General features: G+C 40.1%; 1 protein-coding gene across 7 annotated transcripts; it reads left to right on the forward strand.

Moving 5' to 3' along the window:
• The first annotated feature begins 58 nt into the window (after positions 1 to 58).
• On the forward strand, positions 59 to 22004 carry ARFGAP1 (ADP ribosylation factor GTPase activating protein 1). 7 transcript variants are annotated; one of them, XM_032704714.1, is made up of 15 exons: positions 59 to 185; positions 388 to 507; positions 4047 to 4110; positions 5026 to 5135; positions 6423 to 6594; positions 7209 to 7309; positions 7885 to 7974; positions 8622 to 8718; positions 10099 to 10155; positions 11107 to 11139; positions 12485 to 12514; positions 14353 to 14409; positions 15996 to 16055; positions 17230 to 17306; positions 17755 to 22004. In XM_032704714.1, exons 3-15 carry the CDS (start codon positions 4051 to 4053, stop codon positions 18080 to 18082), a joined length of 1272 nt encoding a protein of 423 aa, XP_032560605.1. In that variant the 5' UTR covers positions 59 to 185; positions 388 to 507; positions 4047 to 4050; the 3' UTR covers positions 18083 to 22004. The 7 variants fall into 7 exon arrangements, with proteins under 7 accessions (XP_032560605.1, XP_032560607.1, XP_032560606.1 ...); XM_032704716.1 differs by lacking the exon at positions 15996 to 16055 and having other exon boundaries at positions 17236 to 17306; XM_032704715.1 differs by lacking the exon at positions 12485 to 12514.
• Positions 22005 to 23820: the final 1816 nt, after the last annotated feature.

The raw sequence follows: 23820 nt of genomic DNA on the forward strand, positions 1-23820 counted from the left end.
CCGCCCTTCTCTCTCCCCGTCCGGGCCGCAGCGGGTTAAGCCGCGCGCCCACAATGCCTCGCGCCCTGCAACGTCTGCGGCGCCGGGCGGGACCGGCACCGGGACCGGGACCGGGATTGGGATCGGGATAACGAACGGGGCCGGCGGCGCCCCGATTAGCGGCCCCGCGGCTCCCCCGGGCTGAGGTTCGCTGTCCCGGCAAGGCTCGTTCCCCCCAGCCCGGCCCCGCTGAGCTGGCGGCGCTCGGGCCCGGCCCCCGCGCTGTCACACGGGACGGTGCCGGGGGCGGGCGAGGGGCCGGTGCCAGGCTGGCGTGGCGGGGAGGAGGCATCTCCTTGCCCCGCGTTTCACCTATTTCTGCGTTGTTTTTTTTTTCCCCCCCTTTAGGAAGCAGAGGCCGGAGCGCTGTCCGGAACCCGGCCATGTTCTGAGCGGGGCTCCGCTGGGATCCAGGCAGCGCAGGTGTGGCTGAAGGCATCGCCCTCCCCGCGGCCCTGCGGGCTCTCGGTAAGGCTGCTGAAGGTGTGAGGCTGCTCCGCTTTGGCAGCACCTCCGGTGTGTCTGTGAACCGTGCCTGCTCCGCGGAGGTGGGGGCAGTGTGTGGTTCGAAGGGTTTCTTCAGCCTCTGGGGCCTTTTTTTGTCCTGGTGGAATTCGCAGGGAACCTTCAGGACCACGGAGTCACACAGACCACGTCACCCGCTGACTCTTCGCGTGCTGAATTGCAAAGCTCTTTCCACGTTGGCTGTGAATTTCCTGCTACATCAGGGGAGCAAAGTCCTGTTATGTCACATTTCCATGTAAAAGTGTCAGGTCCACTTCTGCCTTTTGGCTTGTTTTTAGCAAACTAGAGATTCCTAACCTGGAAATTCACGCGGTATATGTCTGGTTTTTGCTCTGGAAGCAGATTGTTTGGGAAATAAGAGTGTGATACTGGTCTGTGTGAAGCTGTCTATTTCCACCTTCGAGCCCTTAGGCAAAAATATTTATATTCTTCAGTGAAAAATTATTCCTAAACATTTTCATTACTGCTTGTGTCTGTTTACAAAACAATGCTTATTTATTTAAGGTGTCTGCACAGCTGTTTCTTCAGGATTTAATCCTGAAACTTAAACAGCACAGTGGTTATGTGTCCAGTCAGCTACCAGGGCTCAGCTTTTGGGTGTAAACAAAGATAATTTGGACACTTAAAACTTTGTGGGAAAATAATTGGAAACAAACCAGGCACTCTAATGACATGACCTCTTAGAAAGCTTAGAAGATGACTTTTTTTCCTTCTCCTTTATTTCCAAATGCTTTGGTGGAGGAGAAGAAGGTGACAAGCTGGGTGGCTTTAGTCAACTCCTGCTTTTCTTGGATGATATGGTATGGATGAAGCTCTGCCTTCCCACCAGGCAGATGTGATGGTTTGGTCAGGGAACTTGGTGCCTGTGGAATGGGTATGTGTTCAGACTGCAGTTGGCCAAAGTCTTTCCTTTAAAAAGTTTTTATAAAACTAAAAAATACCCCGCAGTTATGGCAGAACCAAAAGCAGTTGCTTCCTCTGTCAACTTAGAGCTGGGGATCTGAAACTCATACTGTATGTAAACACTGAAGGGGACTGGATATTGGCTTTTTGGGGATGGATGTCCCTTTCTACTCTTTAGACAAATTCCTGGTGCATGCAGAGTTGGAGTGGGAAAAGGCTTTCCTGATCACCTCTAGCAGTTCTCGTTTGCCATTGAGGCAGGAAAGCCTTTGCATATAGATTGCCTTTGTTGGTTATTGTGAATGAAAACCTGTGGAAAAGGAGGGAAAATGGTAATGGAAGGATAATAGTAAGAGGACTGAGCATCCAGCCAAAGAGAGGAGCTTGGAAGTTGTCAGTAGTGTACAAGAAGATGCTGGGCACAGGAATTGCTGAGGAAGAGGAGTTGTCATGCAAAGAGAGTATAGCAATCATGGCAAAGAGGAGGGCCTGGAGTGTGCACTGTTGTCTTTCTGGCTATTCTTGCTGAGTTATTTACTTAATTTATGTGATGTAGAGGAAGAATTTTCCCTTGTCTCACCAGGGGCAAATAATGAAGACGTGGACTTCGATTCATGTAAATGTGTTTATGGTCTTTGTTTAGGACATGAGCAAATGCATTTTATGTGCAGTGCTTTCTCCCTCCTCACATGCACATGAGTAAGTTGTGGGACACTGAATGATGCAATTGGAATGCTGGTGGAGAAGGTGTGTTCCATTATATGAGGGTTTGCTTGCCACACTTTTCCTGTTCCAAAAGTTAGACAATTTCTGTTTGATTATTGACAACAACAGTTGGGTTTTATTTTGATGCAGGATGACAGGAAGATTCTACTCACCTGTAACTGTAGTAACCTTTTCAGTCTAAACCACTTTTTTTCACAACTTACCTGTGCTTGTCTAATACAAATTAAGGTTGAAAGGCAGCACATTCTAAACATCAGTGGAAACAGTCCCTTGAATTCCACAGAACTAAGTATTTGTCAACAAATGTTTACAATGGAAGATGTTTATTTACAAAAGAAAATGTTTACAAACAAGATAAAAGGCAGTGAGTTCTGCTACAAATAACTTCTGCTTTTAACAGTGATGATATGTAGGTACAACATTGAGCTTATTCCTTTCTGAGTCAACTGGTGTTGCAAATAACTATTTGTTGTACCTCTGTGGTTGCAGTTCACAGAAAGGCTGCTCTACTTTGGGGATTTCTAAGAAATTGATATCACAGTCATACAAATTTAATGTTTTCTTACCTGTAGCATTTTTGTTTTAATAACAACCTTCTTTTTTATAATGAAGATATGTTCTCCTTCCGTCCCTTGGGGCTGTGGAAATTCTATGGAAGAGTTAATCATTTACCTTCTAAAATTATTGCAAGATTGTTAATTCTGTTGATATTTTAAGGACTTAGGGCTGGTTAGCCAAATAGCACAGTGAAGTATTGTCAGGCATTTGCATAAAGGCACTTTTCCCTCCCAGACCAGTATTTGATGCAAATATCAACCTGCTGTTTTATGCTTTGTATTTGGACTGACTAGAAAGCTTGACATTTACTACCTGATGATGTTTCTAGTCAGCTTGGTGACTTCTGTCTTGTTACATCTTAGAAGTTTGTTTTCTGGAGTAGAAATGAAAAGATGGAAGTAAAAAGAAAGAAGACATGTTATTTATTTAAGGTTAATTTAAATATCGTACTACTAGTTGGAAATAGGATTTTTTTTTTCTCTAAATTGCACTCTTATGCTGTACCCTACACTATATTTCTTTTAATCATGAATGTTTTTGTGTACTTTGGGCTTTTCCAGGCTGTGTACTGTGTATGAATCACATTTTTTTCTCTTAGTGAGGATTTTAGCAGTAGCTTGACTCTACTCCTTGCTGTTTCATGCATCATAAAAATTAGAGTGGGATGATGTGGTCTGCCAGCAAGACGTGACTGTTGGAACTAGAACTCTGTTTTCTGTGAAAGGTCCCAATAATTGCCTTGTTTTCTTAGAATTGCATTGATAATTAACTCAATATTTCTGGGAAATCACGATTTTTTTGTATCTTCTAGCAAAGTGCTCTTTTAGGAATGTCTTCAGCTCTCTTAAGTGTGAGAGTTTCTGTTATTTTTTGCTTAGGTCTGTTGAGTTTTATGCATGTGATCCTGTGTAATCATGGGTAAAGTGCTTTCAGGAAGGGTGGTGGGTTGGTCTGGGAGCAGCATCCAGTAGAGTCTGTTTTGATACAACACGTGACATAGAAGAGTTTCCATGTTTATCACCCCCCAACCCCTTTTCAGCCATGGCTGAATTACAGCTTTCCAGTTTTGGAACTGAGATGACTAAACCCCCCCCAAAAGTGCAAAGTAAATGGAAAAGTAAGACTGTGGAGTTTATGGTGGTTTGTTTTGTCTGTTTTTCCTCTGCAACTGCTTGTGAGTCAGTGGTTTGGATTCCAAGCTCTTTGTCACAGAGATGTGCTTGTAAGGGGCTGAACATCCTACTGAAATCAAATCCTTGATTGTGACTCAGTTTTATGTTTTTCTCCCTTTGCAGAATCATGGCAAGTCCAAGAACAAGGAAAGTTCTCAAGGAAGTCAGAGCACAAGATGAGAACAATGTGAGAAAATTATGATTTTCTTTAGATTAGCTTTGTAGAATTGGATTTTCTTTTTACCTACTCCAAATGTAGGTTGGGGTCTATTACAGCTGTTGTCTTTATAGTATGGCTCACTAATGGTAACATATGAATTTAGATGTCTCATATTTCTGTTAGTTCCAGTAACTTTTATTCATAGATGTATTATAATACATTGCTTCATCTTTGGCACAAGTCTTCTAGAAGTTCTAGTTATTCTGAAACCTCTGGAGTCTTTTGAACAAGTGGTGTCTTGGGCACAGCTTAATTAAAATTGTTTGTTTCAAGTAACTTGATTGTACACAACCTTAAATGTCATAGTCCATGGACAGGTTCAGTTTTATTTATGTCAGTTCATTAAACCTTGAGTGGTGATTCCAGTCATAAAACTTCAGTTGTTGCACTGTATGAGCAATACAGCTGTTTTTAAGGAAAAAAACCTCTGTTTAGATCTGCTATCATTTACTGCCAAACTGTAGTCTGACTGAATAAATGTTCCAAACTTTAAATGTTGCATCTTTATTTTGCCAAGGAAACCTCAAGAATTCAGTTTGGTTACTTTCTCCTCCCTCAAGACAATATGGAAATGAAACCAAATTGAATTCTTTGCTCAGTAATTTCCATTTGCTCATCTATATTTCCTCACTGGTTTCTAGTAGTTGGTACAGTAATTTTTATAATCCAAGTTAATGAGCATTTCTTTACATGCACCATAAATAAATACTTGAAGGAAGCTTCTGCTCTCAGGGAAGGTGTTTCCAAAGACTAAGAACTCTCCCTTCTGAAATTATCTTGGGCATGTAAAGTTTTCATGATTTGACTTTTTGAGCTGTACTGTGAAAACTTCCCCTGGACAAGTGATGGCTGATTGCAGAGATAATTGTTTTTCTCTCGCAGGTCTGTTTTGAATGTGGTGCATTTAACCCCCAGTGGGTGAGTGTGACCTATGGAATTTGGATCTGTCTTGAGTGCTCAGGAAAACACCGAGGCTTGGGAGTTCACCTCAGGTCAGCCTTTCAAGCAGACACAGACTGGGTTGGGTTACCTCAGTGATCGTGGCTGTGAACAGAATGTGCTGTTTTGGAATGTATAGAATGTCTCAAATCCAACATTTCACTGGCAGTTTTGCTCCATGTTCCTCTCCAAAGTGGGCTTTGCTCTCTGTGCCTTGTCTGTAATTAGTTTGGTATAGAACTAGTTTCCAAAACAGCTTTATTCTGTTCAGGAGGTTTCTTTTTTTTTTTTTTTCTAGTAATATAAATTATAATTTTTGTTGTTGTCCAAGAAACATCCTCAGCTGAGATGGGAATCTGTGGAATAGGTCTGGAGACTCACAGTGTGTGTATATGGAATAGGGGCAGAGCATGGGATAGTTACTCAAATGAGGAAGAAATAAGTCTAGAGGGGAAATGAGCAAAGCAAGGGGGTTGTTCAGAAGTATGTGCTTTGCTTTACAAGGGCTGATTTGAAACTCATTACTGAGTAGAAATAGCATAGAAAAGAAGAGTTTGGAACTATTCCATATGGTACATGAAAGAAAAAAGGAAATTACTGAGATGAGGGTGTGATGAAGGCTATTTCTTTAGGGAGAAAGAGAAAGAAATCAGTCAAGTTACAAGTTTTAAAGAGCCTTTTTCCCCTCCTTTGTGACCTTGTGTTTAACAACAAGGTACTGTTTGGGGTTGTTTTGTGTGTGGGGGAGGTTGTTTGTTTTTGTTTGTATGTTTTAATACAGTTTACTGAGCAAGAATTTATGACTGAAAGCAGAGTTGAGATGCCAGCTGCAGTCACAAGTGCCCTGGGATGAGGTCAGGTTTTAGGAAAGGCTGTTTTAAGCAGCTGAGCTGTCCAGTACCTGATGGTCATTGGGAGCAGAGGCAGGGACTGAGACAAGGAGGTGTCTTTGCAGGTCACTGAAGTGTAACTGTCATAATAGACAGAAAAAATTGCAGAGTGAAGTATGACAAAAATTTCTGTTATATGGTGGGTTAGATTAATTTCTGAAAGAAATTTCTTGAAGAAAGCTGCTTTTTCTATCACTTGCCTTCTGTTGATTGTCTCTTTAAAGTGCCAATAAATGACACAATTTTGGCTTATTTCAGTGAGGATCTACCCACCTTCTTATGATGATCTGTCTTTCTGTACTTGGAGAGTGTTCTCTAACATGTTTGTACTCTCAACTTTTGAGATAGCTTGTAATAAGCTTTTTTTTTTTGTTCCTGTTGATACAGCAGGAAATTATAACAAGCTGTGATTTAAAATTAAAAAAAATAAAACAAACCTGCTTTTTTCAGTTTTGTACGTTCTGTAACCATGGACAAGTGGAAGGATATTGAGCTGGAGAAAATGAAGGCTGGAGGTAACAGCAAATTTCGACAGTTCTTAGAGTCTCAAGATGACTATGATCCCTGCTGGACAATGCAAGAGAAGTACAACAGCAAAGCTGCAGCTCTCTTCAGAGACCAGGTAAGTTCAGTTTTGTGTGTTCTCACCCTCACGATCTGAAAATGTCAAAGTGCTTCGTAAGCACTTGTTTTTGAAAGGGCAGAGGAGGGCAAGTAGCAACTTTTGGAACCTCTGCAATAGTTCCTGAAAGGGTAAGTGTGAGAGACAAATCCTGAAGAGGTAATGTCTCAAATATTGGGCAGAAAAGGAGTGATAGTGTGTGATTGAGATAAGGTGCAGTTAGGATGGAGGGTCTTGGGGAGGCAGGAGCTTTTCTGGGACCAACTTCCTTATCCTGGGCAACTATCTCTAAAACCAAGTTTGAGACAATATTGCACTTTCATCTGTGGTGGGGATGAGGAATTGAAACCACAAGACTCCCCAGCCCCCTTCTGAAAAGTTTGAAAACCAAATGTGGCTGCTTGAAGAAGTTGCCTGAAATAAAACCAATGTTCAATTCAACATCACAGCCTGGGAGTCAAAAAAAAAAATAGTTTCTTGGGAAAACAAATTAATTGATCTCTGCAGCTGGCAGCAAATTGGAACAATGACTTGTTGTCATGATACAGAACCAGTGTATGACTTGCATGACAACTCTGACCTGGCATTCTTGACTGTTTTCCTGCCTCTCCTAGGTAGCTACAGTGGCTGAAGGCAAGGAGTGGTCTATTGAAACTTCTCCTGCCAGGAACTGGACCCCACCTCAGCCTAAAATGCCTCTCTCTTCCACTCACCGGTAGGTATCCGTGTTATCTAATGTTGCTGAAGATACAGCAGGGTCAAAACCTGGTCTTTGAATGTCTGCTGGTTTTATTCTGTTGATGGTGGTGTAATAATTCCCAGCTCCTCCACCTGAACCTTCAACCATGGCAGAGACAAATGAGCAAGGGCAGTGGACAAGCCAGGCTGGTTTTATCTTGACTTGTGATGCACCTGAAACATTTGTGTCACTCACAGGTGGTGTGCCAGTTTGGGATTGAATGCCAGGGAAGAGGAAACTGCTTTTTCCCTTGTAGTGCTCGTTACCAACAGGAGCATCAAAGCTGGACCACAGCAGTTTTGTTTTTCTGCTTTTGCATGTAGTGGTTGTTACCCTGTACACCCTGAGGACCAAGTTAACTGAAAAAGCAGTTGTAAATCAAAGGAACAAGCACGTCTTGGCTTTTAGTGGTTGCATTAGAGTTCCTTACTTGATAGATAAAAAAAATAATCCATTTTTCATCTGTATTATGATGATATACATCAAGCTGCATTGCAGAGCTGGGGGGGGATTTGCTTTACATGGTTTACTACTTAAATCTTTTATTTCAGAAGTTCTGCTGGACAATCTCACACTGCAACTGCCTCTTCTGACAAGGCTTTTGAAGACTGGTTAAATGATGATGTCAGCTCCTACCAAGGGTAATGTAATATTTACTGACCTTTTTGATTGCCTGTCTCTCTGGCATAACAAAGGTTTGGATGTTGTTCTACAGCTGCACAACTGTGATCCTGGTTCACTAGTGAGCAGTTATGGCTGGGTTAGTATTATAAATATGTTGGGATGTAAGATGAAGGAAAGTGTCTCAATGCATTTGTATAACAAAGATGTTTGAAGCATTGAAGGGAAAGCTTGTAACTGCAAATGTTACTGTGGTGGGCTTCAAACTAGGGAGTTCTGTTTGTGTGTTGTATCTTACAGTGATTTAAGTTAAACAGAGGGATTTATAAAACTAACAGTGTTTTCTTCTTTCTTTCTTTTCTCATTTTCATGTATCATTTTATTAGGATTTACTCAGCTTTATAATATCAGTGATCTGTTAAACCTGGAGAATCATTAGCTTGGACAGGGATCCTGCAATTTGCAAGGATTTCTCAGTGGATCCTTGCTGTTGTTACGTCTTCCTGAAGCGAGTGGTTTTGGTTTTTGGGTGCCAGGTGCTTTAACACTTTTTTTTTTTTTTCCCCAGGTGTAAAAACAATTGTCACTCTTTCATGCTTTTCAGTTTTTAATAGTTTTAATGAATGCTTGCTGATACAGATACTGTTCCTTTATTGTCTTACGGTAGTGGCCAAGAGAATCGCTACGTGGGGTTTGGAAACACAGTAAACCCTCCAAAAAAAGAGGATGACTTCCTGAATAATGCTATGTCTTCATTGTACTCGGTAAGGAATTGCTGGAAGCTTTCTGTTTTCTTCCATTGTATCCCCTGTTTTGGGAGAATATAAACAGAGAAGAGAAACTGAAGACTGCAGGTAGATACAGAGAAATGCAGAGTATTGATTGTATTCCCAAAGAGTGAAGAAGATACTGGAGGACTTTATAAGGTGAAATGAGGGGAGAAACTTGAGCAAAACTTAAGTTATGTCTGGTATCAGTTCATAGAACTAAGGAAATGAGGATGCAGCAATGGATCAAGAAATAATACTCAACAGGGCTGAAGGATAAAAAGTAATTACCTGTAGGGAGAAGCAGGTAGGCTGGTAATGCTCTAAATCAATTAACCATATTAGGTATGTTCAGTGGAAAACAACTGAAAATGTGTGTCTATGTGGTGCCAGAAGCCCTGAGCAGTGATGAAAACATTTGAAATACTTGTGACAGCGTGTGAAAAGATAACAGCATATGGTTGAACAGTTGTTGTGATTCAAGTAGAGACAGTGAAAGATGCATTGTTGAAGGAAAATGGGAATAAAGTCAGAGGCAGTCAGGGAAATATTGGTGCTTTGATAGGATGCAAAGTAACAGTGCCGAACCATATTTGGGATTTGGGGTCACTTGGAAATGCAGTAAGGTTTTCTACCAAGGTTAGTGGCCAGTAGCCTTCAATAGAGGCTTATTGGCCTGAATATCCACACCAGGTTCCATTGTTTGTTTAAAAATAAATAAGTAGTTTCACTAGAACTTAATGGAGATAGGTAATGCCTGAGCCTTTGATCAACATTCCAGGTGATCCCACAGGGTAGTTAGTATAGGTCTGCTGAATATTTTCTAGGTATGTCAGTTTATAGGCCAGAGAGTTCAGATTAGAAACCACATCTGTGATGTATTGCAGATGTGCTGAGACAGCAGAGGAGAGAGGACACCGTGTTCATGTTAGTGTGAACCTTTTATTTGAGTCCAGATCTCCTGAGTCTCTGGTTGGAATGCCCTCGTGTGACCACAGACACACATTACAGTGGGATTTTAGTCCATTACTGTGAGCCTGAGTTACTTGCATGGGGGTTCATCCTGTGAGGAAACCAATTCTTCCGCTGCATGGGATTGTTCTTCCCCACACATACAGTCATTTTTAGAAGAAAAACATCTGAAACGCTCAGGTTTGTTCAAAATTGCAGCTGGTTTGACACAAATACTGGGAATTCATCACTTAATTTCAGTAAATGAGAGGCTGTGATTTTTTCTCTCACTCGCACGTAGTTCTTACGACTACAGGACAAGCTGTATTGGAGAATTTTGACTTAATGTAACCTGTTATACTGAGCACTTGATTATTTGCTGTTATTATTCACAAATAGCTTATGGCTTCCTTGCTTTCTTTAAAGGGATGGAGCAGTTTCACAACTGGAGCAAGCAAAATTGCCTCGGCTGCTAAAGAGGGTGTAAGTAAATAAAACATGTTTTAGGTAATACTTGTAAAGTCAGAGATTCTGTTAGTGTTCTAATAGTGATGAAACTTGAGAAGGTTTACCAGGACAAACTAAATTTTACTCTTCCTTTCCTGGCCTAGGGCTTAGTTACATACAGTTTGCAGATCTCATGATCATTTCTTTTGTTTCTGGATGGACATTTTTGTAAATTTATCCACTGGATTTAGGAGAAAGAAGTCAAGAAAAAGTTTTGTTATAAAGTAGAAATTTCAGTCAGTGCCAAGTAAGGCTAAATTGGATTCTTCAGCAGGAGTTTGATACCAAGTTACAAACTGCTGATAGTTTTCTATTTTTCTTTCCTTTGTCTTCTCTCTACCTACAGCATTTCTGTCAGTCTAAATAGAAAGCATATTGGGCAGAATTTGTGTCCACTGGGATGATTTGGGAAAAACTGAGGAATGGTCTTCATGCTCTGCATGTTCTGCAAATTGGCACACTTAAGTGACAGTCATTCAGCTAACTGTAAATGAAAACCAGAGGAAATGAGAATTTATTTCTGTTTACATAGATGATGATGGAAAGAGACTAAATGTTTTTGTGAATATAATGCATTGCAACTTTTTTTCAGTTTTGCTTAGTATTATTCCAAACTTCCATGAGCATAACAATTACCTCTTACTTTGGGTGACATTATAAGAGACAAAAATATTGATACTCATCTGCATTGGCCCACCAAGTTCTAGTCTATGTTGAAAATCCTTTCTTCCCTCTGTTGCAAGTTGAGAAAGACTGATGCTTCCCCAGAGCAATCTGGAATACCAGAGGTGGTGATATGGATATTCTCTTCTCACTGTGAAATTCTGCCAAAGGTTCCATTTCTTTTGGAGAGGAAATGTGTGTATTTAAAAATTGAAGGGTTTATTCCTAGTAAATCTGAACGTATTTGCTTCTTTTCACTATCAGGCTACCAGATTTGGATCTCAAGCAAGTCAAAAGGTGATTATAGATTTAGCTCTGTCTTATTCACTGTAATTGTCCTTAAATGTCATGTATTTGCCTGTACCAATTGATTTAGATTTGATCATCAACAGATCAGTGTATTTTTCCTCCATAATGCACAGTAATGTTTAGATTCTAGCTTTTATTTCCATAGGAATTGCAATCAAGTGCAGTGATCAAATTAAGCAAGAAATAAACAGTGCTACTCTGCTCTTTGTACCTGTTGGGTGTATTGGAAAGGCAGTAGAGCTTACAGACATAAAATACCCTCATTTTATTTCTGTAAATCTTAGATATGGTCTATCTTGAAGCACTTTCCATGGTGATGTATTATAATGCAAGCCATCTTCCCATTGCTAAAGCCTAATAAGTTACAAATGTGAAATTATTATTAATAATAATTTATTAATATTATTAATAATATTAATATCATTAATAAATAATTTTGCTTGTGTGTATTTTAAAAAGTAATTATGACAAAAGCATTTAATTTTTCAAACTAGGGTTAAAACAGGGACAGACTTGAATTACACAGATCTCTCACATAAGATCTATTTGCATGGAAAAGTTTTAAATTCAAATGTAAACATTTGCAAAATAGGATTCTTAATTTGCCAAAGTTCTGAGTGAGACAGGACTTAGATATATTAATATATGATACAGGAGTTTTATTTGAACTATAACTCTTCTGTATGGGCAGCGTTAGCCTGGTTTGCTTTCTCATAGACATAGATGATATTGCTCAAAACAAATGTGAAGCAGCAGGTGTTGGTGTTCAGACAGGTGTATGCACTGGGATATTAATCCTCCAAATAGCCAAATTTGGGCATGTTTGCAATAAAAATGTCTTCTCAAAGCACCCAAACTTCCTACTTAAAAGCTTTAAAGAGTTTGCTGCTTGGCTTATGTAAGAAAAACAAAGTTTTCTACAGCTCTTCCTCTTTCACTCCTTCTGACGGTTTCCCTTTTAGAAGCTGTTCTTTCTTTAGTATTATTAACAAATGTAAATACAATATTAAGTGCCAAAGCTCATCACATCTACTGACAAGGACCTCAGCAGCATGGTGCTCTAGAATCTAAGCTGTGTTACTGAAGCTTAAATTTTGTTCCTGAAACTTCTGATCCTTTGCAGAACGGATTTAACATCTTTCTGATGTGGTATATCAGTTAAAAATGTATTTAGTGTCCAGGGACCAAACACATTTCACTGTTTGTCTTGTCAGTAGATGTCTAAGTTGGAAAAGGTTCATGCTACTTAACTTGCCTGAAAAAATGCTGCCAATTTGTTGCTAAAAGCTGCTTCTACCTTCCTTGCTCTTTCTCTTTTGCTCTCTGGGTAAAGTTTTGGGGCTACAAGCAGCAGCCAGAGCCGGTAACACCCTCACATATATTCTTGTGCATGGACTCCTTGTCACTGTTCGTGCTGAATATGTGCATTTGCTCCTGAGCTGTCTTTTCCTTTTCTGCCTTACATCAAATCTGTTTAGAATAATGTTCTGTGTTTTGTATCGTGATATTTCTTCAAACCTACTTAAAATAGGTCAAATAGGACAGAGATATCCAAGCTCTGCGCAGTCCGAAAAGGGACTCTACTGCTGTCCATGCTCTCCATAAGCACAGATGATTTCAGGATTTCTCTTTGCATGCCTGCTCCAGGAGTGCAGTGTACCAGGAGCTGGAGTGTTGTGGGACAATAGACTCTTAATGTAGTGTTCATAATGGTGGTTAGAGTGCTATCCTAAATTCAACAATAGGAAAGATGAAGAAGTGATTCAGATGAAAATACAATTGTACCCAAATCTTTCCATTCCATATTTACAAAATTATGTGCTTGAGGAAGAGGGATGATGTAAGAATTCTTCCTAATTCTAGCAGTGACTCCACTTAGCACACCTGAACTGTTACTCTGAGTGTATTACACTCTTTATTATATAACATAAACAGTTTGCCAGGTTTAATAGATCTCTGACTCATTCAAAGATGAGAAATCCCCTTTCTTGTTTTTCTTAAAAAGTTTCTGGCCTCGCTCCCAGTGGAAACAAGCCTTATATGATTTACATTCACATTTCTCACTAGGTGGAAGCAGGGTTACCTTTTGCCTTTGCTTCTCCAAGAACTTTGAGCCTGTAAGGAGCAGAAGTACTGGAGATAATGGTTAGGAAAAGAGGAGAATCTGGGAGTGCTGTGGGTTAGGGAAAGGCTTCTTAGGAAAGATCTCCAAAGTGATCCATTCCCAGGAAGAACATGAATGAAGGCTCACAGCCTGACCAATGTTAGTGAGAACATATAAACCCTTAGGAAATAAAGCTTCCTTAGTCTCTGCTGATGTTTAGGAATAATGTTTGCCTGGCAAGCATGTTGGCCCTTTTGGATTAACCAGGATAATTCAGAAGGCACTCAGTGTGATAGGACAATTCCAAAGAAAAGTTTAAATCTGTCAAAGGCTTACTATGTTAATAGGGAAAGGAATGATTTCAAGTGAAACTCTCCTAAACCCTGCTGTCCTTGTCAGCACTGTCTAATGAATGTAATTTAGTGGCTTACACTGTGGGCTTACATTTTTGTAAAATGCCTCAGAAGTACAATATCCTCATGCATCTTGTTCTGGATTGGAGTAGATTTCTGAAGCTCATTGTTTTTTCTCCCTGCAAACCTGGGGCTTTAAAAAAGATTACAAAAATCTTCTGTCACAGCTTTGGCTCTTGTGTATTGCTCAGAAACACTTGGGCTGTTACTAGTGGATGACAACTGGAGCAGTACAAGATGGAAGAATTGGGGAAAAATTAGGCACAAAAGATCTAATTCTGAAAGTAATTCCATTAGCAGGAAAAAAATAAGGGTAGATGAGGTCAGTTCTTCCAAACATTCAGCTGCAGGCATTAGCAAGGGGCCTGTCTTCAAGGCTGTTGCTGGTTGAACCATTGCTTCTGCTTCCAATGCAGGGCCAGACTTTGCTTGGGCTCTGGGCATCTATTGCCATGTGTATCTGATTTTATTTTATTGCCTTTTAATTTTTCCTGCAGCACTTTATTGTATGTGCTTTTCAGCTCATTCTGCTTCTGTGAATCAAAGCTTAAGGCTTCTTGTGTTTTTGGAGATACTGCTTAAAAATGAGGCTGCAGAAGGTGTTGGCTATTGTTTTTTGGGTTTTTTGTTTGTTTTTTTTAAAGAAAATATAACTGACTTTGTTTTTGTTTTGCTTTTAAATAGGCATCAGAGTTAGGTCAGACATTAAATGAAAATGTTCTCAAACCTGCACAGGAAAAGGTAACTCTGGAACTAGTAAATGACTTGGAGAAAAATGGTTATGATGTCTCAGGGAGTGTGTCCTTCTATAACGGGGAAACATCAGACAATTCAAAGCAGGATGTTAGCAAAGAAAGGTTAATGAGAGTAAATTCCCTCCACCAATCTTTCTCATTTTATAGATTTCATGCTTTCAATAATGGAAGATGGGACAGGATGAAAATGCACCCTAAATTCATATTGAAATCAGTTATTTTTTAAAATATATATATATATGTTAGTAGTAGTAGCTTTGATAGTTAAGTTCCTAGTGCTTTACTCATTTGCCTGTCTGCTTTGTTTTAGTTCAGTCAAGCATCTTTGAGCCACTGTAGTTCATCTGGGGGTAGAATTTGGGACAAAGTAAATGTTTAAGATGAATGGGGACAGTTCATCAATAAAAGTAACATGTTCTTCCAACCTTTGTTTCCTCAGAAGTGACCAGTGATCACTGATACTACAGATTTTAGTCAGAGATTCTCCCCAGGGTCAAATGTTGTCTTCCCGTGTCATATGTTTTAAAAAACGTACTTTTACATCCTTCCCATTTGGCCTGCATTTGTTCTGTGCTTTAGAATTTTGGGTCAGCTCCAAAATTCTGATAAAGTCTTTTCTGAGAATGTGGTGCTCCACTTACCTGCATAGTTTTTCTTAAAATACACTGGTTTTGATAAAGCAGACTGTCTTTGCTATCCTGAGAGAAGCAATGCCACCACTTTGAGATTTGGATTGATTTTCAATTGAAAAGAATGCCTTAATCACATTACAAAATAATTTCTCTTGCATTGCCTTTATTAATTCACCATTCTTTACATGGCATTTCAAACCACACAAGAAGACTCTAGTTGGTTTTCTGTTCCCTAGAATTATCCATAACTTATTTCTAAAGGCTTAGATGCATTATTTTCAGGGTTATTTTAGGGTGCATTTCCTTGAGCTGATTTTTATTTTGTAGGACAATTTAATGAGGAATGATGCATTCAGTATTAAAAAAGTAGTTCTATTTCCCTTAGGATGTTGTGTTGTTAGTTCTAAATAAGTGTTACTAACTAAAATAGGTTTTTTCTATATGGTTATACAAAGTCACTTGGTTTGGAACAACTGCCATTTATTAACTGGTAAAAGGCACCAGTTGTGTTCTGTTTGACCAAAGTTTAAAACCCTTTTAATATTTAAATAAGCATCTATAAAGGAGAGAGAATAAAATGGAAATGCTAAGTTTCTAAAAAACATCTTTGTATCTAGTAAAATATATGTATAAAACTTCATGTTTGCAGATTTTTTTATTTACTAGTGTTTTTATGCTCAGCAGTAGTATAATGATACCTTTTTCAAACTGTGTGTATATCTGTTAAATAAATTCCCACATTCCCAAGGTTCACTCCATTATACATCAACATCTTCTTAACTTTGTTAGTTTTAACTTAAATATATTTTGATTCAGTTTGGGGTTGGTTTTGGTTTTTTTTACACTTTATGTTTTTAGCTGTTAAGCACAAGTGAGCCTGTCTTAGAGTTTCAGTAATACTTTGTTTGATGGCTAATTATCAATCCTTTGATTCACATAGGTGAAAGAGGGGAAAATATTTGAGGAGGTCACCATGGGGGTATCGCAGTTGGCCAGCAAGGTATGAGGTGGCCTGCCTGGCTTCAGGGAGGCCAAACAACAAGCCAGTCTCCATATTCTTGTGAAAAGTGATAACAAAACCACAGTGCAGCTTTCATCTGCTTGTGTTGAAGAGAGAAAGTTGGAAAGTGGAACTTTGAGCAGACAGTCCTTCTGTTGGGATGTGAAAAGCTGTACGGGTGTGGTGTGGTCCTCGCAGCAGTCTCAGTGAGGACATGGTGTGGTTGTAAGGCAGCCAGTGTCCCAAACACAGAAAGGAAATGTGAGAGAGAATATGGAGACAGCTTGTGTTACACTGGTACAGTTAAACTTACTAATGGTCTGCACCTTCTCCTTTGTCTTCTTTCGCTCTCGTTGCTCGGTGATGTGGTAAGTGCTGCCTGTGGCTGCCAAGCACAGAAATCCTGCACAGTCTAATACCTGGTTTGATACCTTGCATGTCTTACATAGGAAGGTGTGTCTTTCTAGCACTGGAAGCTCTCTCACATACCAGCTTAGTTAGTGCCTTAGATTTTGGGCATATTTGAATAAAGTGAATTATGTTACCTGTTCTATTTAGAGCCTGACGACTCCAAAGCTGAATTCTGAGATTCATCCTCTGTATCTGTGACATAGAATAGCACCATCCATGGGTGTCACTTCAGAATTTGTGTTTCTAATCCAGTGCCAGTCCATTATAATAACCCCCAAAGGATTCTCCTAGCAGTCATGCTTATTCTAGGACTTAACTTTTGGCTTGTTTTACATGGGTAGTGTAATACAGAGTGAAGGTAGCTTTGTAGAGCAATAGAAATATAAATACTTCTTACAAGAATCTTGAGATCAAAACGTTAGTGCTGTCATTAAGTTTAATTTTATGTAAGGAGTAATTCCAGTATTTTTGTCAAGAAAATCCAGGAGAGAATTCAGAAGATGTTACAATGATGAGTGAAAAAACTAAACTTGACCTGCTTCTCAGCTCTTCCAGCAGCACGATGCTGTGAAATGTGTGTTCTTTACATCAATCAAAAATCTGCCCATCAAAAACACTAATGAGTTGTGAGTTAAATTTTCTGGTGAAAATGTGTTCTATTTATGGCAACAAGTGGAAGGATTGTTTTGTGGCTTTTGCTGTTGCACCTGGCAGAGGGGTTGGGTCAGCCCAGATGAATGGAGTGTCTTTTTTTTTCCTCTAGGTTCAGGGAGTTGGAAGTAAGGGATGGCGAGACGTCACCACTTTTTTTTCAGGCAAACCAGATGATAATTCTGAAAGGTAACTTTTTGTAGTTACTTTCTGTGTCTCTTTAGATGCATAGTTTTATCTCCTGTACGTTCTCAGCAGTGTAGTGGCAGATAATTTTTCAATATTTAGAAATTATTCTGTCTTTGCTAGCAGTCCTGCTCTATGTAAGATGGGAGGATTCAATATAACTATTTGTTTATAACTGAGAACAAAACAGGGCACACATCTTGGTTTAAAAATTGCTCCAAATGCATATTCCCTACCCTGGGACTGTTAAAGCTGGTAAGAAAATCTGTGAATTAGACTATAAGCGTTTGGCATTTGGAGCAATATATTTAGTTATACCTTTATCCTCAGTTTTGTTTAACCAAAGGGCAGTAGAATTGTAGTTTTCTTTGTGGTCATTTTTTAAAATTATTATATTTGGTGTAACTAATTTATTTCTTCCTTCCTTTCCCTCCCCTCCACCCCACAAAAGACCAGCTGAGGGAGACAGCTACCAGAACAGTGGAGGGGAGGGCTACCAGAACAATGCTGTAGATCAAAGCTTCTGGGAGACCTTTGGCAACTCAGATCCACCAAAAGCTCATAAATCTCCAAGCAGTGAGAGCTGGACCTATGTGGACAATTCCACAGAGAAGAAGAGCTCCGATAGCTGGGACGTGTGGGGCTCGGGAACAGTCTCCAACAAGAACAGTAACAGCGACAGTTGGGAAAACTGGGAGACCAACTGGGAAAACACAGGAGGGGAGAGCAAGACCAGGAAACCTCCTAAGGCAACAAAAAATGCATGGGATGACTTTTAGAACTCTGTTAAACCCTGGTTTGCACAGCGAGGAGAGGGAGGCTGTGCTGGCTGATGGAGGGGAGAAAGTTTTACACACAACTGGAGTATCATGGTTGACCTTACTGATCTGTTACTTTTGTGCTTCCCATTCATTCTCCTTTCTTATATCCTGGTTTAGGGGAAAAAAAAGTAGCATCTAAATCTTTTATCACATCTGGCTCTCCCTTTTTTAAGGATAGTGATAACTGTATTCTCCTTGCACTGTTGGCTACAGTGACTTTCTTAACACGAATGTTCAAATGAAAAAAGTCAGTGCAAGGACACTTTCATGGCACAACCTTGCATGTATAGGTTCATAGGTGTTCATCCAGTCCTCATCTAATTTGAGATTTGAGGTGTTTAATGCAAACAAAGGACAGGGTGTGACTTGAAAAGATAGTTATTAAATGAGCAAACTGCAGTTGAATAGATCTAGCTCAAATGCCTTATGTATTGCTCTGACTACGTTAAGTCTGGCAATTCAAGATGGTCTTTAAAGTATTTTTTACTGGAGCTTTGTTTTTAAACTTTATGACATTATTTTATTTTTTTTTTTTTTAGTATTTTAAAACTTATTTTCTCCCCTTAGAATTCATAAGGAATCTAGAGCTAGATAATTATTTGTGTAAACTTACAGGTTTGACCTGAGCTATCAAGGGATATCCAGAATGGCTGTACTTGCCCTACTCAATGGATTAAGAGTTTACACTGTGCAGCTCTGCTACACAGACAGAAAGCAAAGCTGTGGTGTTTTCCTTCCTCACCTACACCCTGCCCCAGTATGAGCATTTTATGTGGTCTGTTTTTTCTCTTTCTTCCTTCTACTCATCTACTGTACTGATTCTGATAAAAATGAAGTCTTTCTGCTGCTTGGCAGTGAAACAAATTTATAAAGAAGATTCCAGCAAGACAAAATGGGTGGAAAATATGAGAACACTAAGGGAAGAGTCTGGCAGCAAGCCCCTTTCAAGATGAGTAGATGTCTGGATTTAATAGTAAAATTTAATTTAAGCAGATGTTTTCCAAACGAATCTTTAATGTGTCAAACTGTATCTCTCTCTCTCTGTCATGCATTTCTCCACATTTCCTGGATCTTGTTAAAGAAACACTATTTTGGAAACTTCAGAAACTCCTTGTCAGCATCAAGGAATGGAACAGAAGATTCAGTTATGTCTCAGTTTTGACCCAGCAAATTGCTTTGCATGACACAAACCATAACTTCTGCAGAAGAACTGTGACTTTAACAGCAGAGGTGTCATAGGCATCCCATTTTATTTTTGGGGATGGGTTGTAAATGTACACTCAGCACGAAAACAATCAGCTCGCTTGAAAACCTCATGTTTTATGTAGTCTGCTTTACTGCCAGCATGGAGTTCTTCCTGTGAACCCTGTAAATCTTAATACTTACCTAAAAAGCCTTTTCTTTTTAAAATCAGTTAATTTGTTCAACAGCCAACCAGTGTTGTCAAAACTTAAATAACGCTTCATTTCTTTCCTCTTCAGAGAGGTTTTTGAGCTTATAGTAATATCAAGAGTTTTAAAAGGAAGGAAAATCATGAATTCCTCAAAAGCAGCAGATTTTAAAGGCTTAAGTCTAGGTAGAAGTAGCTGTATTTATAGCTTGGTTCTGTATTTCTATTAGTAGGATCTTTCAGATGGTGAACACAGTATTTTTTCTAGTCTCATCTTGCCCTGTCCTGCAAGAACTGGGATTTTTTTTTTTCCCTCTTTCTTCTCCTGAGCTCATGGTCTCTGAAGCTCATGGTCTCTGAGCCCCTGCAGCAGGACCCAGAGCTGCTCAGGACCCAAGTGCTCCTCCAGGCTGAGCCATTCCCAACACATCCTTGCTGACACTGACCCTTTTGAAGTGCCAAAGGCACGAGAGATCTGGGTTTACAGTTCTGCTCATGGTACCATTGGCAGAAGTTTACAGCCTGACTGTAAAACAAGGATTTTTTTCCTTCTTTTCTCCAGTTCCAAGTATAACTTTGTCATAGCTTAGTTGCATGTCAAATATAACTTTGGGTTTTTTATGCACACACCTCTGTTGCCTCCTTGTCACGTGTCTGCTGCCCAGTCCGAAGCTGATTCAGCTTCCTTTATACAAATTTATTACAGTTTCTCTTCCATAAATCTCCTGAAATAGCTCGTGGCAGGAGAGGCCATTCAATCAACAGCATTGTGGGGGGTTGTGTGCACGTTCTCCTCAGCTGTGAGCTTTGCCCAGGAGAAAACTGGTTTATTTATGTATCACTTGCAGCTACGGTTGGCATGAGCCATTTGTTTGTTCTTCTGATTTTATTTTTGTAGCTCTTGAAACTTTTATGTTCCAAATTAAACAGCCAGGGCCCTGCTCAAGCAGGAATTGTGGATAATGATTCTTCTAGTTGAGGAGACAGAGGCAGAAGTTTTGCTATCTCTTTTTTTGAAGTGCTGCAGAGAAGCAACAAAATGCTGCAACTCCCAGAAAGGTGTTACTGGAAGATTAAAAGAACCCATTATGACAGCAGAAAGTGTAACTGCAGACACAAACTATTATGCCAGCTGGTCTCAGTTTGAGAGGCAAATTGGTGTTGTGTAATGACTTGTCGGAGTCTGAACGTTTTGATCATGTCTTCCAGAGGAGAGGACAAAATGAGGGCATTTTCTTTTACAAAGCCTCTGTTTTATTGGATTTTACTTTTCCTTAGAGTAGGAGGCTGGGAATTTTCTGCAATTCAAAGAAATGCATCCAAGCAAGTTGCATGTGCGGAGCGAATGTTTCTGAATCAGATTTGGTTTTTTAACCCCCCCCTCCTCTCCCCAGGTCCTCCTTTTTTGGCCTGATGAGGAGCACTGTAGCAGAGGCACTGAGTGCAGGCTGCTGGAGCTGAGGCTGCCTGTCTAAGTGAAGATACAGCCATGAATCTGAGCCTGTGATTTGTAAAATGATCTTGTCACCATGTTCAGTGGGTGACCAGTGGGCTCTGCTTCCCTTTCAGTCCCACTCTGTGTTGTCACAATTTGAAGTCGTACAAGCAAATTGCCAGGAGATGGTGCAGTAGGTGAAAAGGCTGCTGCAACAATTGGACATTGCAGTGGTGGTTCAAATTTCCAGGTGTTTCAGGCTTTTATTTCTTTGTATGGCTTTGTATAACTTTGGAAAATACGGAGCAGCTGGATTCCTACAAGTAATCTGATAAAAGAAAAATTTCAAGACATTCAAGCTAAGTGCCACTTGAAAAAGAGTGAAAGTCTTGGAGAATGCTCCCAAACCTAATCCTAGGAGTTAGGGATTATTTTAAAATGTTTCATTTGTGTCTTTAAACCTGTTAGTAATGATTACAATTCAAGAAGTGCTTGGCCAGCTCTCCCTCATGGTTGGGACCTCAAGGATAATGCTGCTGCTTTTATTTTCCAGGCCAGACTGTAACATTCCATGGGTTCATAATGTACTTGTCAGTGTAATGGTCTGTGCAATAATTTAACAAGTGTAGATAAAACCTTTGTTTAACCCAGGATACATTTAAAGATACAGTGGTCCTCTTGGAGAGTAGCAGCCTACACAAGTACTTCAGTTCTCACCTTACTTTGGGAATATTACATTTCAGTGACCCAGTTAAAGGTTTGAGCAATCAATGATTTAAACAGAAATCAAGAAACATTTCAATGTCCATTACTGGAGTTTGATCCTAGTGGTTTAGTGGCCTCTAGTTGCAGAACCCCCTTTCATTCTCATGCCAGCAGAAACTTGGTCAGTAATGGAGTACTGTATCTTTAATTTTCCTGCTGTGTTTTTTGTGAAGTTCACAGGAATATTGATTTCAGTGAACACTATTCATTGTTCTGTAGAGTGGTTCTGGACTTGAACTGCAGTGTCATCTTTTAAAGAGCATTATAATAAAGCAAAGAGATATGGAGCAGAACGGTGTTCAGCCCTCTTTCAGCAGACTTAAGTTAATTTTAAACCCATGTGCTGGTGTCAGGCATATTCTTTCCTGCTAGTAATGGAAGCTGCCAATGTCAGTGACAGAGCCAAAAACATCTTTATATTTCCTTGGAATTTCACAGTCTAACTTAAAGTGCTAATTTTAGGTCTATTTGAATTCGGAACAGTTTTGAGACAACACTGGTTGCCTCCTTAATTTAAGGGGAGCTATAAAATAGAAAGTAAGGTGATTGCAAATAGATTCATGTATTCAGATTTTTATTAGCTTGTCTACAAAGGCACTTAACACAGCAGAAAAAGGTAACTTTTGAAGCAGTTTTCCTTTCCAAAAAGTGAGATTCCTCTGGCCAATCCTTCAGCTGGTGGTGATGGTTCACATTCAAGATTCCAGTTTCCTTCATTAGCCAGACAACCACGTGAGTACTCCAGATGACTGATGACTGCACTGAGCTTTATTTAAATTTAAAATATCTTTTACTCTGTTCTCGGTCAGCAGGACTGAATTGCACTTGCCTCGTGGGAGTAATTTTACTGATTTTTTTTACACCGAAAAAAGGTGGACATTGGACTTGGGTAATGTCACTGGTATTACTGCACTGTGTCCATTCTTGCCATATGGGCTGCTCTGTGAGTCGGATGCAAAGTTTTCACATGGGATTACTTAAAGTAAACAGGATATACTGTTTCTGGAGAGAGGATTTCAGCCCTCTCTTCTGACAACATACAGAGCCCAACAACTTATACAAAATACCATAAAAGCAGTAATGTGTATTCTGAATTTCAAGCTGATAGAAAAAGTGGAGTCTAGACCAGAAAATACCAGTCATTGACTTGAGGAAAGTCAGATCACTACTGACTTATCATGTGCACTTGCTTCTGCTGGGTGAGTTTCTGTGCCCCTTCACAGCTGTGGTCTGTGCTCTGATCCCAGGAATGTGAGTAAGTTTTTGAGATGGTTTGTCATTATTTTGTTGCACACTCCCATGGCATGTGGAGGCTCAGAAGGTGGCTCCCTGGGCTTCCAGGGCTTCACACCTCACTGACTTGAAGGAATCAGATTGTGTGCCCTCTGAGGTGTGCAAGCAGGCAGTGGGGATGTTTCCAGTTTCCTTGTGCTCCACCTATTCCAGTATGTTCATCCACAGGCGCTCCACCTTCTGCAACACGCTTTGGGTGGGCTCTCAGGAGCTGGTTGGCCATCATCACGTCCCCAAACTCCACAGGCTTAGCCCAGTACACAGGTTGGCTCTGCACCTCTCCACTGCTTTGCCAAAGGTTTGCAGGATGTGGCCATGGGGTGGAAACCGAAAGTCCCACAAAAAAAGAGCAGTGGAGCTGAGTTGTGCTGTTGGGAAGCTGTAAAACCCGAAGCTCTGACTTGCGTGCGGCGCGATCGCTCATCGTCTGTTCAGTCACTAATTTGCAAGGATGCCAAGACATGCTGCCTGTCCTGGCTCCAGCCATTTGTGCTCTGTCAGCAGGAAGCTGCATCTCCTCAGCAATGCAGGAAAAGAAAGGTCAGCCTCCTCCTCTGAGCAAGGTGCTGACGTTTGTTTTAGGCGAGATTAAACCAGCCTGCATTTTTATCCTCGAATGATGCATTGCCTCCAATCTCCGAATTTCACCAATGCTGCCCCAATGGCAATGTTTAAACTGGCTAAAACCAGAAGAGATGAAAGAAACAATGAAAAGACTTCTAGGAGAAGCTTCCTTGTACTTTCAATTGCTGAGAACAAATGGGAGAGACCGAGTCTCTGGCAGGACTGGCTGCTTGGACTGCCAAGAACAGT

This window comes from Chiroxiphia lanceolata, chromosome 17 (genome assembly GCF_009829145.1).
Source record: "Chiroxiphia lanceolata isolate bChiLan1 chromosome 17, bChiLan1.pri, whole genome shotgun sequence".
NCBI lineage: Eukaryota > Metazoa > Chordata > Aves > Passeriformes > Pipridae > Chiroxiphia > Chiroxiphia lanceolata.

Excerpts from the sequence above, each read along its gene's own strand:
- ARFGAP1 (XM_032704714.1), top strand. The coding sequence starts at position 4,051 with ATGGCAAGTCCAAGAACAAGGAAAGTTCTCAAGGAAGTCAGAGCACAA. Across the intron at positions 6,595-7,208 it reads CAGCTCTCTTCAGAGACCAG|GTAGCTACAGTGGCTGAAGG; the intron begins GTAAGTTCAGTT and ends TGCCTCTCCTAG. Across the intron at positions 7,975-8,621 it reads GATGTCAGCTCCTACCAAGG|TGGCCAAGAGAATCGCTACG; the intron begins GTAATGTAATAT and ends GTCTTACGGTAG.